At 45.9% G+C, this 19528-nt stretch overlaps 1 protein-coding gene across 2 annotated transcripts in view; it reads left to right on the top strand.

Annotated features, from left to right (window-relative positions):
* The first annotated feature begins 3379 nt into the window (after positions 1-3379).
* The window catches only part of SLC9A6 (solute carrier family 9 member A6), a 99429-nt gene continuing 83280 nt past the window's right edge, over positions 3380-19528 (top strand). Inside the window, exon 1 of one of the 2 annotated variants that reach the window (XM_060182815.1) lies at positions 3380-3786. In XM_060182815.1, coding sequence (XP_060038798.1) covers positions 3456-3786 — 331 coding nt within the window. In that variant the 5' untranslated portion in view covers positions 3380-3455. The remainder of the gene's footprint in view (positions 3787-19528) is intronic. The other variant, XM_007534521.3, reaches the window with a different exon arrangement.

Genomic DNA, 19528 nt, shown 5'->3' with positions numbered 1-19528 from the left:
TGGGACCGCATGCTTGAGAGTCCAATGTTTCATCCACTGCACCACCTCTAGACCACTGTCTTCTTTAGGCTTCCCATACTCAGAGTACTTAAAGAGCCAGTTAGGCATCCTGGGAGGTGGAGTAGTGGATAGAGCCTTAGGGTGTTAGGAATGAGGTTCCAATCCTTGGCATTGTATGAGTCAGAGTGATGCTTTTGTTTTCTCCCTCATTCCTTCTCTCCCTCAAAGAAAGAAATAATTTTTTTTTCTTTTAAAGAGCCAGTTAGTATGTGTATGGGAGGGTAGGAATCTACACTAGGGAAGTTTGTAGTTCCCTGAATGTTATCTGTCTTAGGAAGGCGGTGATAGACATACACACATACAGACAGACCTGTGCATAGACATCTAGACACAGAGAAATAGAAATAGGTGGGGGCCGGGCGATAGCGCAGCGGGCTAAGCACACATAGCATGAAGCTCAAGGACCGGTGTAAGGATTCTGGTTCGAGCCCCCAGGCTCCTCCCCTGTGTGTGTGTGTGGGGGGGTGTCGCTTCACAAGCGGTAAAGCAGGTCTGCAGGTGTCTGTCTCTCCTCCTCTCTGTCCTCTCCTCTCTCGATTTCTCTCTGTCCTATCCAACAACAATGACAGCAATAACAATAAAACCAACAACTATTAAAAAAACAAGGGGGAGTCGGGTGGTAGCGCAGGTGGCGCAAAACTCAAGGGCCAGTGTAAGGATCCTTTTTTGAGCTCCTAGCTCCCTACCTGCAGGGGACTTGCTTCACAAAGCAGGCCTACAGGTGTCTATCTTTCTCTCATCCTCTCTGTTTTCCCCTTCTCTCTCCATTTCTTTATGTCCTATCCAACAACGACGGCATCAATAACAATAATAACTACAACAATAAAACAACAAGGGCAACAAAAGGGAATAAAGAAAACAAAAATTAAAAAAAAAAAAACAAGGACAACAAAGGGAAAAATAGCCTCCAGAAGCAGTGGATTCGTAGGGCAGGCACTGAGCGTCAGTGATAACACTGGAAGCCAAAAAGAAAAAGAAAAAGAAATAGAAATAGCCATGAAGTGAAAACATTTTTGAGCCACACATTCTGGAAGGATAGGAATTTAACTGATTACAGCACCACTGATGATATGGAAATTTCAAGAAAAAATGTTTACGGGGAGCAGATAATGTGCCTATTTAAACCCACTTAAAATATCAAAATGAGGGAGTTGGGCGGTAACGTAGCCGGTTAATCACAGGTGCTGCAAAGTGCAAGGACTGGCATAAGAATCCCGGTTTGAGCCCCCGGCTCCCCACCTGCAGGGGAGTCCCTTTACAGGCGGTGAAGCAGGTCTGCAGGTGTCTATCTTTCTCTCCCCCTCTCTGTCTTCTCCTCCTCTCTCCATTTCTCTCTGTCCTATCCAACAACGATGACAGCAATAACAACAACAATAATAACTACAACAATAAAATAACAAGGGCAACAAAAAGGAATAAATAAATATCAAAAAAATTTTAAAGATCAAAATGAAGGCAGGGATAGCACAATGACTGCACAGAGGGTTTGTGTGAAAGAGGTTCCAGATTTAATCCCTGGGACCACCACAGCCAGAGTGGACTGGCACTTTGGCAAAACAAACAAACAAACAAACAAACAAACAGAAAATGATAAAGTCAGACAGGAGAGATAGATCACCACTAGGGCACAATGCTTTGTCAGGTGTGAGGTGCACGTGGTAGTACAAAGGTGCGGCGGGGGGGGGGTTCCTGTGCTTTGATGTCTCTCCCTCTTTCTATCTCTTTACCTGAATGAAAAAGCTGCCAGGAAAAATTGAAGTTGCACACATGCAAGGCCTGAGTCTACCTAAAAACAAACAAGCAAAGAAAAAAATTAAATAAGCCAAACCATTTGAAAATCCGAGATTGACTGACACCTCAGCCTGATATACTCAACACCCCACAGGTAGAGAGAGGCCTGAAAGGTGGGTGGCAGGCTAGGGCAGGTGTGTTGTGTAGTTCGCTAAGTGGAGGAGAAACGGAATTCTACATAAATTCCAAAGGCCACACAGACTAAGTCATGAGAAGAGAGGATGGAGAAGTTAGGGAGTCTTTTGTCAAGGAGAACTGTGAAATGTGGCTAATGATGAGCAGAGAGTGGTCTGGGAGGTGGCACAGTAGATAAAGCATTAGACTCTCAGGCATGAGGTCCTGAGTTTGATCCCCAGAAGCCCATGTAACAAAGTGATGTCTGGTACTTTCTCTCTCTCCTCCTACCTTTCTTTCTTCTTTTCTTTTCTTTTCTTTTCTTTTCTTTTCTTTTCTTTTGCCTCCAGGGTTATTGCTGGGGCTCGTTGTCTGCACAAATCCACTGCTCCTGGAGGCTATGTTCCCTTTTTGTTGCCCTTGTTGTTTATCAGTTGTTATTATTGTTGTTGTTATTCCTGTCGTTGTTGTTGGATAGGACAGAGAGAAATGGAAAGAGAAGGGAAAGACAGAGGGGGAGAGAAAGACAGACACCTGCAGACCTGCTTCACTGCTTGCAAAGCGAGCCCCTGCAGGCAGGGAGCCTGGGGCTGGTCCTTGAGCTTTGTGCCATGTGCGCTTAACTTGCTATGCTACCGCCTGGCCCCCTCCTCCTACCTTTCAAATAAATTAAAAAAGAAAAGACTGAGCAGAGAGGAAGACAGAGGGGTGCGGTTGTGAAATGTGACCTCCAAACCTGGGAAATGTGGTTTAAGACAGAAAGAGAAAGGAGAAGATTCCCTCACTCTTCCTTCCTCAGCCCCCTAACCCCCCCCCAAAAAAAAAAAAGTTATTTGGGCAAGGTCTCTGGGAAGAGTGTGTTGGGGTAAAGTAGAGCATAGATCCATGGACTCTTTGTCAGACTGATGAGCTTCCCTGTCCAGGTCTCAATTTGAGATGACAACAGATACATAGCAGGTGTTCGCATGGGAAGACAAGATAGTGACACCCATGTGATCCCTTGCTTTTCTTTGGTGAACTACTACAGTGTGGTTTGTTTTTCCCTCAGGTGGGGCCACAAAGCAGGAAGATCCGGTTAAAATGAGAGAGATGGAGATTTCAGGCCCCTCCCAAGGGGACAACTTGTTATCCTGTTAAGTGACATTGGGGGACCTTCTCCAGAGGAGTTCTGAGAGCTGGATTCCCCTGAGAGCTCTACAAACAGGATCAAAGGACTGGGAGCACCACCTGCCAATCTGCTGTACTGCACCGAGCTGGGGTGTCCTTGCCAGGAAGCGGTGGGCTTGAGTCGTCGACCACCTGGCGGGAGACCGGAGCGGTGGGGGCCGGGAGGCCTAGGGCTGAGCGAGCCGGATTGTCGTGTCCCCTTTAAGAACGGAGGCGGCGGGTGGCGGCGCGCGGCCCCGCCCCTTTCCCGTGAGCCCTCGGGGAGTGGTGAGACCGCGGGCGGGCGGCTGCGGGTGAGGCGCGGGGTGGGGGGCGGGGGAGTCATGGCTAGGCGCGGCTGGTTGCAGGCGTCTCTCCACCAGGCTGGCGGCGACGGCGGCTCTTCCCGGGCCCGCCGACTCACGCGGTCGCTCTGCTTGCTCCTCGCAGTGGGCGTCTTCGGCTGGGCCGGGGCTTCGGACGGCGCCGACAGGGCGGCTGGAGCCATGGACGAGGAGATCGTGTCAGAGAAGCAGGCGGAGGAGAGCCACCGGCAGGACAGCGCCAACCTGCTCATCTTCATCCTGCTGCTCACCCTCACCATCCTCACTATCTGGCTCTTCAAGCACCGCCGGGCCCGCTTCCTGCACGAGACCGGGCTGGCTATGATCTACGGTAAGTGCCCGAGACGCCCCCCCCCCCCCGTCCCCGGTCCCCCGTCCCCCGTCCCCCGTCCCCCGGTCCCCCGCCCCGGCCGCTCCCTGCGTCCTCTGCCCCATTCCCGGCTCCTCCCGTCCGCGCTCGGCTCTGCTTCGGAATTCTTCCATTTTCTGCCTCTGCCTCTCCTTCCCTCCCGCCCCGCGAGTCTCAGTCTCGCCCCCCTCCTTGTTTTTCTCCGCTGCGCCCCCATTTCTCTGTCTCATCCCATTCCTCCCCCATTTTCTCGGCCTCGCACCCCGCTTTCATATAGCCTGTACACCTTTTTTTTTTCTTATTCTTTCTCCAGCCCCAACCCCTTTTTACTTCCGTACCTCCCCCCCGTGGCTGCCATACCTAACTGGGACCCCGAGGCTGAGGATGCGAAGGGAGTGGGAGGGGGCCGGTGTCTGGGATGGGCATGGGGCCCCTAGGGGTTAGAGACAGGCAGCAGAGGTCTCCCTTCCCGAACCCCGTTTCTCCCGGGTGTCAATTTGTTTAAGGGCCACTGAGCCTGCGGTGGCCACTGCCCCAAAGCGGCTGTTCTTTGGGCGCCAGAGTCCGCCTCTCCCCATCACCCAGCCCTTGCTACGCCCTGTCCTTCCCGAGAGCTTGAGAACCAAAAGCTTGAGCTGCTGTGCCGCCCGAAGGAAAACCTGGCCGTGAAAGAAGCCAGAGACGGTTTAGGGCTTTTTAGATGACGCCCTGATTTCTTGTGCCTGCTTAGAATGGAGCTGGTGTGCCAGTGTTCTGGGTGACCCTACTAATTCCGAGGGCACGGAGGAGTTAACACTCTTCCAGGAGTGTGTGTTGTGTTGCAGGATTGGATACTGAGCAGAGCAGGACAGTTCAGCAGGGCAGTCAGTCATCAGGGGCACCACTCATATGCAGTCGGGGCGAGTAGCCCTTGCCATCAGCTTATCGATGAGTTGCTGGAGGAATGGCTTCGGTTCTTGTATCTACCGACCTCTGTGCGCTTGTTTTGAGAGTGCGTGCTGATTTCTTTCTTGGTCAAGAGGCCAGAAGGGCGAGTCCAACCCTGTGATCAGGGGCATCAGAATAGGTGCTGGGGTCTCAGGAGAGGAAAAGGAGCAGCATGTTGTTGACTATCTTGAGATGACCATGAAGGCGGACAGACCCACCCTTTCTGTACGGAGTAGGAGTGCAGAAGATTGCCATTTGGAACCCACTGCAGACTGATAGGCGAGCTGGCCTTTGTTTATCAGACTTGCAGATAATAGGTAGAGATGCAGCCTTGGCACTGACAGTTATTACTCTAGGCACCCACCCCATCCTTTTCCAGTAAATAGACTTCTGGAATGTGCACGCACCTTAAGGAAAGATGATTGTGTACATCTGGAAAAGGCCTGAACCCAGGTCTGCTTTTCATTGGTATAGTAATGAACTTCTAAGCTTCTGGTTCCTAGGAGTCCTCACATCTAAACAGATTCAGTGCTTTTCCTATTTCATGTTTTTGACTTTTTTTCTTTTTTTGGGGGGGGGAATTCATGGCTTATAGTAAATTCAGTTGTTGGTACATGTGTAAAATTTCTTAGTTTTCTGCAAAACACTTTCACCCCCAGCCTAGGTCCTCCTCCACCATCATGCACCAGGACCTGAAAGCCTCCCCTCCCCAGTCCTTGACTTTGGTGCAGTAACACCAAGTTTTTGACATTTCATTTGCAGTGTTCCTTAAGCTGAATTGGCTACACATCTCTCTAGAATTTCTCTGTGTTACAGTGTGGCTTAATTTTCTGCCCTCCCCAAGCACTTGATTCATCAGTCTACTGTGTATTATGCACAGAACACCCAAAGAGAGATAAGATCCCTGTATTCAGAGAACATAGCTTTCTTGGGTACATAGGGCATACACAGAAAGCAACAGCATTTTGAATTCACTTAAATGTTCTTTGAGAATGACATCAGAGGGGGCCTGAGAGATGGCTCAGTGGGTATAGCCTTGGACTCTCAAGCGTGAGGTCCTAAGTATCCCATGTGCAGGAGTGATACTCTGCCTTTTCATGTTCTCTCTCTCTCATTAACAAATAAATGTATCTTTCTTATTTTCTTTAAAGAATGATACCACAAACACTTGCCTTTTCCTTTGTAGAAAGATAGCATGTCAGCGCTGGGGAAGATAGCATAATGGTTATGGGAAGAGCTCTTATACCTGAGGCTTCAAAGTCCCAGGTTCAGGCCCCCCCCACCACCACCACCATAAGCCAGAGCTGATCAGTGCTCTGGTTGAACAAAAAGAAGAAGGAGAAGGAGAAGGAGAAACAAAGAAAAGATAGTATGTCATAGTACTTAAGAAGTTGGAGATTTAGACCAGATGTTTGCAAGTTTATTTTCTGCAATGGGTCAGGTAGTATATATTGTCACCTTTCCAGGTCACATAGATCTCTGTTGCATTCCCCCCTCCCCAAGAGACCTTTAAAAACAAAAACAAAAAAGCATTCTCAGCTCTTGGATCAGAGTAACAGGCTGCTACCTTAGCCTGCCCAACGTGTGTGTGTGCTCGCTCGCTCTCGACCCTCTTACACTTTATGGATAGATTGCCTATATGTTTAGAACGATGACGGGATGACTGTGGGGGAAGAGATGGTTTTCATTTAGTGTCTAACCCCCAAGAAGATGTTCAATGAGTGAGAGTTCTGGTGTTACTTTTCTTGCTATTATGACTATATTATCTCAGATTAGGATCAGAACAGTTCTCTAACTGGTTCAGTGAAGAGGCAAATGCAGCTTTTTTTTTTTTTTTTTTTTTTTGCCTACAGGGTTATTGCTGGAGCTCTGTGCTGGCACTACCAATCCACTGCTCCTGGTGGCCATTTTTTCCCCATTTTATTGGATAGGATAGAGAGAAATTGAGAGAGGAGGGGAAGACAAAGATAGACACACCTTGCAGACTCTGCTACACCGCTTATGAAGCAACCTCCCTGCAGTTCGGGAAACCGGGGGCTTAAACCAGGATCCTTGCACTTCATATTAGCTTAACCCAGTGTGCCACTGCCCAAACCTCATACACACACACACACACACACACACACACACACACACACACACACACACACACACACACGTGTTTTAAACAAGGACTTAGAATTGCCCAGAAAACATTTGCGCCTTGGGTAGCTGATAATCATTAACTTCATATAACTCTTGGATTGATGTGGGAAAGTGGGCTTACTGGATTGCATTTCTAAGTTAACTACAAAGTGATGGAATGAATACGTTAGTGTCTGGATCTTGTGAAGGAAAAGACAAGGTCTCTCTTCTGGGATATAAAGTGGCAGCACGTTATCTGGGAGTCAGATCTGACGTTGATCTGCTACCATTTGGCCTGTCCCACTTTTCATCGTGGCCTGTGGAAGAACAGCCTGCTGACTGACTAGCTCCCAGGTCCAGTTGTAGAACAGATAGGATTAGGTCCAAGTACTTTCAGCTGACACTTCCTAATCCTAATTGTTGTCTGCTGTTTCTGCTAAGAGTCTTCCTCGAGTCAGAGCTATTATGTCAGTATAGCATTCTGAGACCTTTATATTTTAGCCTGACTCTCGGGTGAAAAAAAAAAAAAAGGCGACTTAATTATGTGAGTGTCCAGCATTCCTGTTTTTTTTTTAATCTTAAACTTTTTTATATTTATTTATTTGTTGGACAGAAACAGCCAGATATTGAGAGGGTAAGGGGTGATAGAGAGGGAGAGAGACAGAGAGACACCTGCAATACTGCTTTACCTCTCCCAAATCTTCCTCCTGCAGGTGGGGATCAGAGGCTTGAACCTGGGTCCTTGTGCACTGTAACATATGCACTCAATCAGGTGCGCTACCACCCAGCCCCTAGAATCTTTTTATTTATTTATTATTGGGTAGAGATAGAAATTGATAGGAAAGGGGGGGGGATAGCGAAAGAGATAAAGATAGATACCTGCAGCCTGCTTCACCACTCATGAAGCTTTTCCCCTGCAGGTGGGGACCAAGGGCTTGAATCCAGATCCTTACACACTATAATGTGTGTGCTTAACCAGGTGCGCCACTGCCTGGCCCCATGTCCAGTATTCCAAGATGCAGCCCACTGATAATTTTATTTTATTTTAAATATATTTTATTTTTTTTATTAGTGAAAGGGATAGGAGGAGAGAGAGAAAGTACCAGACATCACTCCTGTACATGAACTGCCGGTGGTTGAACTCAGGACCTCATGTTTGAGAGTCCAACACTTTATCCACTGCGCCACCTCCCGGACCACCTGATAATTTTATTTCTGTGAGGTTGGCTTAGCTACTTAAATCCTGGAAAGGTGCTATCTAAAATAAGTCTCTCCTTGATGTGTTTGAGAAGCAAAGGTTAAAAAAAAACAAACAGGATGGCAGAGTGGTCAGTTTCTAGATTGTGGATTGTGGGTTAGATAGCCCAGTTGCTCTGCTTACAATCACGATGTCAAGGCACCCAGCAGTTCTTCTTCTTGGGCTGGCTATTTAGGAAGCTTAAAAGGTAAGTTACCAGGGATGGGTGGTGGTGCACTCGGGTGAGAATACACATTACTATGTGCAAGGACCCGGGTTGGAGTCCCTGCTCCCCACCTGCAGGGAGTATGGCTCTCGAGCAGTGAAGCAGTATTGCAGGTGTCTCTCTGTCTCTCTCACTCTCTGTCTACCCCTCTCCTCTCAGTTTCTCTTTGTCCTATCCAATAAAATAGAAAAAATGGCCACTGGGAGCAGTGGATTCCTGGTGCTAGCACTGAGCCCCAGCAGTTACCCTGGTGACAACTGAAAAAAAAAAGTAGGGGCCAGGCAGTGCACCTGGTTCAGCACACACATTACAGTGCACAAGGACCTAGGTTCAAGCCCCTAGTTCCACCCGTGAGGGGAAAGCTTTATGAGTGGTGAAGTAGAGTTGCAGGTGTCTCTCTGTCTCTTTCTCTCTCTATCTCCCTCCTTTCTCAGTTTCCCTCTGTCTCTATTTAATAAATAAATAATGAAATGTCTTAAAAGGACATAGAAAGGTTAGTTTTAGAAAAGGTGAGTTATTCTTAGTAAAATTAAAAAAAAAATTTAATTTAATTACTTTGGATAGAGACAGAAAAATTGAGGGGGCTGGGAGAGAGAGACTCCTATAGGTAGGGACCAAGGACTTGAACCCAGGTCCTTATGCACTTAATATGTGCACTCAGCCAGGTGTGCCACCAACTGGCTGGCCCTTCCTTACTATGAATTGTAGAGTAGTGGCCTGGGATATGACACAGTGAATCAGGCATCAAACTCTCAAGCTGGAGGTTCCCACGTTGATCCCTGGCATGGTGTGTGTCAGAGTTCTACCTACTTCTCTTTCTCCTCTCTTTCTGATCAATAAATCTTAAAAAAAAAAATTTATTTATTTATTCCCTTTTGTTGCCCTTGTTTTTTGTTGTTGTAATTATTGTTGTTATTGATGTCGTCGTTGTTAGGTAGGACAGAGAGAAATGGAGAGAGGAGGGGAAGACAAGAGAGGGCGAGAGAAAGATAGACACCTGCAGACCTGCTTCACCGCCTGTGAAGCGACTCCCCTGCAGGTGGGGAGCCGGGGGCTTGAACCGGGATCCTTACACCAGTCCTTGATCAATAAATCTTTTAAAGAATTGTCAGGATAGTTAATTAAACCTGAGAAGTGATCAGTCGCTGCAGTGTGCTTATAGAAGGTATAAGAACCAAAAGACAGGATTGGCAAAATAGCTCACTTGGATAGCGCGGTGTTGTGCCATGTTGCACAACCCAGGTTTGAGTCTGGCCCTCACCTCATTGAAGAAAGCTTCAGTGTTGTGGTGTCTCTCTCTCTCTCTCTCTCTCTCTCTGCCTTATCTGTCTCTGTCTTAAAAGAAAAAACAACAGACAGTGAAAAATACTTTTTTTTTTGTCTTAAACTTGTGGCATCCAGAGTCCTAGGCTTAACTCATGTGACTCATCTGTGAACATCTGTGAACATCTGTTAAATGTGTCTGATATAACTGACAACAGTTGGAGGCATCCTTCTTACCTACAGAGCATTTACAGTCTACTGACTTACCAGGTTGTTGGACCATTGATCATTAAGTAGCAGTCTCCCCCCCCCACCAGGATTATTGTTGGAGCTTAGTGCCAGTCCTATAAATCCACTGCTCTGGTGGCCATTTTTTCCTTTTTTTAAAATTTCTTTATTGGGACATTAATGTTTTACATTCAACAGAAAATACAGTAGTTTGTACATGCATTAACATTTTCCAGTTTTCCATATAACAATATAACCCCCACTAGGTCCCTCTGTTATCCTTTTTGGACCTGTATTCTCCCCCCACCCACCCACTCCAGAGTCTTTTACTTTGGTGCAGTACACCAATTCTAGTTCAGATCCTTTTTTTTTCTCTTTATTTGACAGGACAGAGAGAAATTGAGGGGGGAGGAGGGAGAGACAGAGAGGGAGAGAGACAGAGAGACACCTGCAGTACTTGCTTCTCAGCTGGTGAAATGACCCCGCTGCAGGTTGGAAGAGGGTACTTGGGCTCAGCCAGGTGTGCCACTGCCCAGTCCCCAGGTAGCATTCCGCTTAAACCCTGTAACAGCCCTGCAAAACAAGTACTGCTATCCCTCCCATTATAATAGCTGGGGAAGGAAGGGGAGGCTCAGAGATGTTAAATGGCGTGTATGAAGTTATGTCACTTTGTGGTCTTTTTTTTTTTTTTTTCCCCTTTATGACCTGGAGCCTTGTGCATGCACACTTTCACCACCCAGGCTACATTCTCATCAGTAGATAGACAGACAGACACCACAGCACCAGAGCTTGTGTCAGGGCCATAGTACCTCCATTGTGGTGCCTGGGCTTAGCAGGTTATGTGCCTACCCCCTACCTGGTAAGCTGTCTCTTGAGCCCAATACCTTTTATTCTTTAGATTTCTTTTATCTTTTTTTTTTTATTGGATAGACACAGCCAGAAATTGAGAGGAGAGGGGGAGATAGAGAGGGAGAGAGACAGAGAGATACCTGCAACACTGCTTCACCACTTGTGAAGCTTTCGCCCTGCAAGTGGGGATCAGGGCGAAAGCTTCACAAGGACCTGGGTCCTTATGGTAACATATGCTCTCAACCAGGTGTGCCACCACCCTGCCCCTCAGTAACTTTTAAAAATATATCATTTATTTATTTATTTATTTATTTATTTATTTATTTATTGCCTCTAGGGTTATTGCTGGGGCTCAGTTCCAGCACTACAAATCCACTGCTCCTCGAGGCTATTTTTCCCATTTTGTTGCCCTTGTTGTGGTTGTTATTCTTACTGTTGTTATTGTTGTTGGATAGGGCAGAGAGAAATGGAGAGAGGAGGGGAAGACAGAGGAGAGAAAGATAGACACCTGCAAAACTGTTTCACTGCTTGGGAAGTGACACCCCCCCCCAGGTGGGTAGTGGGGGCGGGGGCTCAAACCAGGATCCTTATGCTGGTCCTTGCGCTTTCCACCATGTGCACTTAACTCGCGTCCGCCCAGCCCTCTCTTATTTATCTTTTAAAGAGAAGACACATACCAGAGCACTGCTCAACTCTTACTTCTGGTTGTGCTGGGGATTGAATCTAGGACTTGAGAGCCTCAGGCACGAACGCCTTTTGCCAAATCATTGCCCAGCCTGATACCGTTTTAAGCTTTCAAGCAGGATTCAAAACCAGTCACTCTGGCACCACAACCTGTTTCTTTTAGCCTCCAACCACACTGTTTCAGTTGGAGAGATAACCCTCAACTATAAAGACAAAAAAAAAACAAAAAACAACAACAACACTTTTCCGTGCCTGCGCATCTTAAGTTCAGTCCCCCACTCCCACTTTTGGGGAGCAGGGAGATGCTTTACAAGCAGTGACAGTGCTGCAGCTCGCTCCCTTTCACTCTGTCCTACATCTCTTGTCTACGTCTCAACCTCTATAAAAGCACAGCTCGTCAAGATAAACTTCAGGAAATTATGTCGTTGGATTATTATTATTTTTAAAAGATTTTATTTATTATTATATTTATTTATTTATTTTCCCTTTTGCTGCCCTTGTTGTTTTTCATTGTTGTTGTAGTTATTATTGTTGTTGTTATTGGATAGGACAGAGAGAAATGGAGAGAGGAGGGGAAGACAGAGAGGGGGGAGAGAAAGAGACTTGCAGACCTGCTTCACCATTTGGGAAGCAACTCTCCTGCAGGTGGAGAGCCGGGGGCTCGAACCAGGATCCTTACTCCAGTCCTTGCACTTCGCGGCACGTGTGCTTAACCCACTCTCCTGCTGACTCCCAAGATTTTATTTATTAATGAGAAAGATAGGAGGAGAGAGAAAGTCTTTGCATAACCATTATGCTATACCTCCACTCTTCTCTCTCCCTCTCAATTTCACTGTATCCTAACCAATAAAATGGAAAAAAAAAAAGTGGCTACCAGGATCATTGGATCTGTAATGCAGGCACCTTGGAGGCAAAGAGAGAGAGAGGTAGGTAGGGAGTGAGGGAAGGATAGAGAGAGAGAGGATGTAGTAGGAGACAAAGATGAATAAACAAAGGTAAAACTAACCAGAAAGCAGCAAAAAACATTGACTTGGGGGTAGTAGCCATCTTGAAGTTAAGTTACTTTTTTTTTCTTTTCCCCTTCCTTCCTTCCTTCCTTCCTTCCTTCCTTCCTTCCTTCTTTCCTTCTTTCCTTCTTTCCTTCCCTCCCACCCTCCCTCCTAGTAGGGGTTTTGTACTTGTGCAATTCCACCATATCCAGTGGACTTAAATTTTTTAAATGTATTTATTAACAGGGTGTGGAGGGGAGAAAGAACCAGAGCATCACTCTGGCATATGTGATGCTGGGGATCGAACTTAGGACCTCATGCTGGAGAGTCTAGTGCTTGGTCTGCTGTGTTCAGCCTTGCGGGTGGCAGCAGCAGCAGCAGATTCCCCGCCCCCTTTCAATTACAGGTGGAAGCACGGAGCAAGACAGAGATGAAAGAGAGAGAGAGAAAGAAGGAGGGAGGAGGAAAGACATCACAGCACTGCTGCACTGTTTGTGAAGAAGCCCTAGTGTGTGGTGCTCACATGTGGTTCCAGAAGCTTGAACTTGGGTCCTTATGTAAAGTGTGCATTCCACTGCTCTGCTAGGTGAGCTCTCTTCGGGCCCCTTCATCGACTTTTTAATTTTTTTTTATTTTTAATTTATAAAAGGGAAACACTGACAGAAACCATAGGCTAAGAGGGGTACAACTCCACACAGTTCTCACCACCAGAACTCCGTATCCTATCTCCTCCCCTGATAGCTTTCCTATTCTTTTTTTTTAAATATTTAATTTAATATTTGATAGAGACAGAGAGAAATTGAGAGGGGAGTGGGAGATAGAGAGGGAGAGAGGCAGAGCGATACCTGCAGTCCTGCTTCACCACTTGAGAAGCTTTCCCCCTGCAGGTGGGGACCAGGGGCTTGAACCTGGGTCCTTGCACACTGTAATGTGTGCGCTTAACCAGGTGCGCCACCGCCTGGCCTCTGCTTTCCTTTTCTTTAACCCTCTGGGAGTGTGGACGCAAGGTCATTGTGGGATGCAGAAGGTGGAAGGTCTGGCTTCTGTAATTGCTTCCTCGCTGAACATGGGCGTTGGCAGTTCGATCCATACTCCCAGTCTGTCTCTCTCCCTAGTGAGGTGGGGCTCTGGGGAAGCGAGGCTCCAGGACACATTGGTGGTGTCTTTTTTTTTTTTTTTAATATATCATCTTTTAAGACAGATCTAGGGAAACAAAATCACTCACTTGGAAAGCACACTGCCTTCTCATGTGCACAACCTAGCTTCAAGTCCAGCCTGGAGCACACTGAAGGCAAGTTTGGTGCTATGGGCTTGACCTCTCTCTCTCTCCCTCTAAAAATATCATAACAGCATTCCTCAAGAAGTCGATTTCTCTGTTTTTCTCTTATTTCTTTTTTTTTTATAAATATTTTAATTAATTTATTTTGGGTGTAGACAGAAATTGAGAGGGAAAGGGGGAGAGAGAGAGAGGTGAGAAAGACACCTGTAGCACTGTTTCACTGCTCATGAAGCTTCTTCCCTGCAGGTGGGGACTGGGGGCTTGAGCTTGGACCTTTGCACACTGCAATGTGTGCACTCAACCAGGTGTGTAGTGCCCTCCCAGCCTCATTCTCTTCCTCTTCCTCCTCCCCTCCCTTCATCTTTCTCCTCCTTTATACCCCCCCATTTTTTTTTAACCAGAGCTGTTCAGGTCTGGCTTATGGTGGTGTGGGGAATTGAAACTGGAACATTAGAGCTTCAGGCATTATAATCTTTTTTGCATAACCTTTATGTTATCCTCTACCCCCCCCCCACTTTTTCATTAGCAGAAATTTGAAAACGTATCACTTTTGGCCACATTTAATACCCCAGTGATGTCTCTCTTTCTCTCTCTTTTTTTTGACTCAGAAACTTCTAGTGTGATAAGCTCAAAACCAGACTGTAGTCCTTTAGAAGAGCAGTTCCCACTGTGAGGTACATGCAGTGATGTGGCCTGGGTTGTATGGAATCCTTTATTGCAGGAATATGTAGGAGGGTGGACCCTCTTGTATTTTGTGAAAGATCGTCGCTTGGTGCCTGTATTCTTTGTTGCCTCTTGAGGTGTTTTATAATAATTGCACAACGCCAATATTTTCTACCCCTCTGGCTATGTAGGAAAGTAGATGCTTCCACCTCAACCCTCTCAACAAAACCCTGGGTTTTGTGTGCTTTCTTTGCTGAGAACAGGTGTAATGCCATGATTAGGATTTGACCTTTCACAGAACCCAAATTAACAGGATCTGTCAGCTTTCTTCAAAGAAATTCTAATTTTTCAGGTGCCTGATACTATAATAAGATGATCTTCATCTCACCAGCCTAAGTATTCTCCTGGCTGACATTATTTTTTATTTAAATTTTTTATAAAAAGGAAACATTGACTAAACCATAGGATAAAAGGGGTACGACTCCACACAATTTCCACCACCAGAACTCCGTATCCCATCCCCTCCCCTAATAGCTTTCCTGTTCTTTATCCCTCTGAGAGTATTGACCCAAGGTGATTGTGGGATACAGAAAGTGGAAGACCTGGCTTCTGTAATTGCTTCCATGCTGAACTTGGGTGTTGACAGGTCAATCCATACTCCCAGCCTCTCTCTCTCTTTTCCTAGTGGGGAAGGGCTCTGGGGAAGCAGAGCTCCAGGACATATTGGTGGGGTTGTCTGTCCAGGGAAGTCTGGTCGGCATCCTGCTAGCATCTGGAACCTGGTGACTGAAAAGAGTTAACATACAAAGCCAAACAAATTGTTGGCCAATCATGGACCTAAAGGCTGGAATAGTGCAGAGATGAAGAGTTGAGGGGGGGGTGTCCTCCATTTTGTAGATAGCTAGTAGGAATATTTTAGTTAAATTCCAAAGGGCCTGTGGCTATACTAGTTTTTTTTTTTTTCCTTTTTCTTTTTGCTCCTGAGCCTGAAATCTGATATGCAGGTGGATCCAAGTTATTGTCTGGGGAGATGATGTCATGGCTGGAAAAAGGACCAGAAAGCTGGATCAGGGAAGAGAGTAGCTCCCAAATATGGGAAAGGGGTATAAATATTGACTGTAAACCCCATCAACTTGCTGTGATCTGGGGTCTGACTGACATTTTAACCACCAAGATGTGCGTGTCCAATGTGTCCAGCTGCTGATGTCCCAGCCTCAGGTCTGGCTGTGCTAGATCAGCAGGTGTCATTCCTGACACAGGCAGGTTCAGGCCCCGGGGCGGGGCGGGGTGGGATTGGGGGTTGACACTACTCTTAGCAGTGTTCTTCGTAGCTCCAAGGTGACTTTTTGTTTTTTAGCATATAAATGCAAGGGGACACCTTTTCATGAGCCCCTTAATTAGGAGATTTTCTGGAGCAGTAGAGGAGAGAGTTAGTTGACATTGGCCCGATAACAGGACACCATGGCCTTTTCTCTTCCATTTGATGTTTACCAAGCACCGTTGATACTCAGCCAACAGTTTTTTTTTTTTTTTTAAGAGAGAGACAAAGATGGAGGGAGGGCTTCCCTTAGAGTAGTGGGGACTAGACTTGAACCTGTGTTGCACGCATGGCAACACAGTTTAAAGTTTCTTAAAAAAAACTTTAAAAAGGGAGTCAGGCGGTAGCGCCCTGGGTTTAGCACACATGACACACAGCACAAGAACCGGCATAAGGATTCGGGTTCGAGCCCCCGGCTCCCCACCTGCAGGGGCATTGCTTCACAGGCATTGAAGCAGGCCTGCAGATGTCTATCTTTCTCTCCCCTTCTTTGTCTCCCCCCTACATTTCTCTAGGTCCTATCTAACAATGACAACATCAATAACAACAGTAATAACTACACAACAATAAAAAGCAACAAGGGCAACAAAAGGGAAAATAGAAAAAATTTAAAAATTAAAAAAAAAACGTAAAAAAATTAAAGTGCAGAATCTTCAATGCATATCTTTTCCTTCCCTCCCTCCCTCTTTCCCATCTTCCTTCCTTCCTTTCTTTTCTCCTTCTTCTCCTCCTCCTCCTCCTCCTTCTTCTTCGTCTTTTTTTTTTTTTTGCTTCCAGCGTTATCATGGGCTCAGTATCTGTACTGGGAACCCAGTGCTCTTGGAGGCCATTTTTCCCATATTGTATTGGATAGGACAGAGAGAAATTGAGAGGGGATGGGGAGATAGAAAGGGAGAGACAAAGATAAATAACTGCAGACCTGCTTCACCGCTTGTGAGGTGACCCCCCCAGCTGGGAAGTGGAACCGAGATCTTCTACTTACTATGTGCGCTTAAACTGATGCATGACCACCTGATCCCTCCCTCCCTTCCTTTTATTCCCCTTCTTTCCCTCTTTTCCCCCCTTCTTTTTAAAATTTCTTTATTGGGGGATTAGTGTTTTACAGTTGACAGTGAATACAGTAGTTTGTACATGCATAACATTTGTCAGTTTTCCACACAACAATACAACCCCCACTAGGTCCTCTGCCATCCTTTTCCAGGACCTGAACCCCCCCACCCCCACCCCAGAGTCTTTTCCTTTGGTGCAATACACCAACTCTAGTCCAAGTCCTGCTTTGCGTTTTCTTTATCTCCTTTTATTTATTTATTTATTTATTTATTTATTTATTTACTTACTTATTTATTTTTGCCATCAGAGTTCTTGCTGGGGCTCAGTGCCTGTATGACTCCACTGTTCCTAGTGGCCACTCTATATATATATAGACCTGGGTTGGAGTCCCTGCTCCCCACCTGCAGGGAGTATGGCTCTCGAGCAGTGAAGCAGTATTGCAGGTGTCTCTCTGTCTCTCTCACTCTCTGTCTACCCCTCTCCTCTCAGTTTCTCCCTGTCCTATCCAATAAAATAGAAAAAATGGCCACTGGGAGCAGTGGATTCCTGGTGCTAGCACTGAGCCCCAGCAGTTACCCCAGTGACAACTGAAAAAAAAAAAGTAGGGGCCAGGCAGTGCACCTGGTTCAGCACACACATTACAGTGCACAAGGACCTAGGTTCAAGCCCCTAGTTCCACCCGTGAGGGGAAAGCTTTATGAGTGGTGAAGTAGAGTTGCAGGTGTCTCTCTGTCTCTTTCTCTCTCTATCTCCCTCCTTTCTCAGTTTCCCTCTGTCTCTATTTAATAAATAAATAATGAAATGTCTTAAAAGGTCATAGAAAGGTTAGTTTTAGAAAAGGTGAGTTATTCTTAGTATATATATATATATATATATACATATATATATATATATATATATATATATATATATATATATATAGAGAGAGAGAGAGAGAGAGAGAGAGAGAGAAAGACACCTGCAACACTGCTTCATTGCTTCATGAAGCTGTAGGTGTGGTCCAGGGGCTTGAACCTGGATCTTCAGGCATGGTAACATATACTTAGCGCAGTACCACCTGGCCACTCTTTATTCATTTTAAAATATGTTATTTATTAATTAATGAGAGGGATAGGAGGAGAGAAAAAGAACCAGACATCATTCTGACATTGGTGCTACCGGGGATTGAACTCAACTCGGCACCTCACACTTGAGAGTCCAGCACCTTATCTACTGCGCTCGCTACCTCCTGGACCACACCACTCTTTATTTATGTTGAGAGAGAGTCTGAGATCCCAGAACGCTGCTCCAGCATGTGCGATTTTGGGCATTGAACCCAGGGCCTCCTGTATGTCAGTCCTACATTCTGCTAGCCCCCCCCCCCCCCCAGTTCGTCTTCCTTTTATTTATTTATTGGTAGGAACTGGTTGTGAATGTGGGAGGTAAAAAGAAAAAGGAGGAGAAACTCAACCACCGCACAGCTTGGGCATATGCAGTGCCAGAGATCAAACCTAGGATCAAACCTCATGCTTGCAAGCCCTGTGCTTTGCCAGTGAGCTGTCTCTCTGAGCCAGCTTTCATTAATTTTGCATCTGAACCATAGTGCAAACTTTAAAGTTGGGGTCTGGGGAGACAGCACAGTGATCTAAGGAACAGGATTCAAATTCAGTCCCCAATACCACCATGAACTGAGCAGTACTTTGGTCAACATTTTACAATAAAATATTGTACTTTTACAATAAAACATTGTACTGTTTACTGGTTAATTGTTGACTTCTCCCTTGAGAAGAATCGTTGACTTCTCCCTTTTCCTTCTCCATCCACCCAAGTACACACTTCCTTGAGTTCCAGTTCCCACACACTTAATTGTGCCGTGTTAACACGTGTGTCACACTCGACGTGGCCAGCGCAGACCTGTCCTGTGTCCCCGTATAAATTGGCTCCGTGTCTCACAGACTGGCTTTGCTCTCCACCTGGTCGCTCAGGTCAGCTTTCCCACCCAGGTTAGTCAGGTCAGGCTCTGCTTGGTCTGACCTCTTCCTTCTTCCCAGTTTGCTCACTCATCCAATGCTTTGACAAGATAATATCCTTTAAAAAATTACTTAGGGCAGAGATAGCATAATGTCTATGCAAAATGATTTTCATGCATGAGGCTCCAAAGTCCCAGGTTCAATCCCTATCACCACTGTAAGTCAGAATTGAGCAGTGTTCTGTTCTGTCTTCTCTCTCATTAAAATAAATATATTTTTAATATTTTTATTTATTTTTATTTGTTAGGGCAGAGAGAAACTGAGATGAAAGGGGGAAAGAGAAGGAGAGAGATACCTACAGCACTGCTTCACCTCTTGTGAAGAGGGAAATTTTCCCTCTGCAGGAGGGGACCAGGGGCTTGAACCTTGGTCCTTGCACATGGTAAACCTGCATTTTTGGGGGGATCTTTTTTCTTTATTTCCTTTTGTTGCCCTTGTTGTTTTATTGTTGTAGTTATTATTGATGTTGTTGTTGTTGGACAGGACAGAGAGAAATGGAAAGAGGAGGGGAAGACAGAGAGGGGGAGAGAAGAACAGACACCTGCAGACCTGCTTCACCTCCTGTGAAGCGACAACCCTGTAGGTGGGGAGCCGGAGCTCAGAACTGGGATCCTTAGACTAGTCCTTGCGCTTTGAGCCACGTGTGCTTAACCCGCTGCGCTACTGCCGGACTCCCGGTAAACCTACATTTAACCAGGTATGACACTACCCAACCCCTGTAAGCCCTTTAAAAAAAAAAAAAAAAAAAAATATATATATATATATATATATATATATATATATATATATATATATATATATTTAATGAGACATAGAGATAGATGGATGGATAGATAGATTAGATAGACTAGATAGATCAATAGATAGGCCGGAGCACT

The sequence above is a fragment of the Erinaceus europaeus genome, chromosome X (assembly GCF_950295315.1).
Source record: "Erinaceus europaeus chromosome X, mEriEur2.1, whole genome shotgun sequence".
Classification (NCBI taxonomy): domain Eukaryota; kingdom Metazoa; phylum Chordata; class Mammalia; order Eulipotyphla; family Erinaceidae; genus Erinaceus; species Erinaceus europaeus.
Note: the sequence above shows the minus strand (reverse complement) of the source record. Positions and strands in the feature narration are given on the sequence as shown.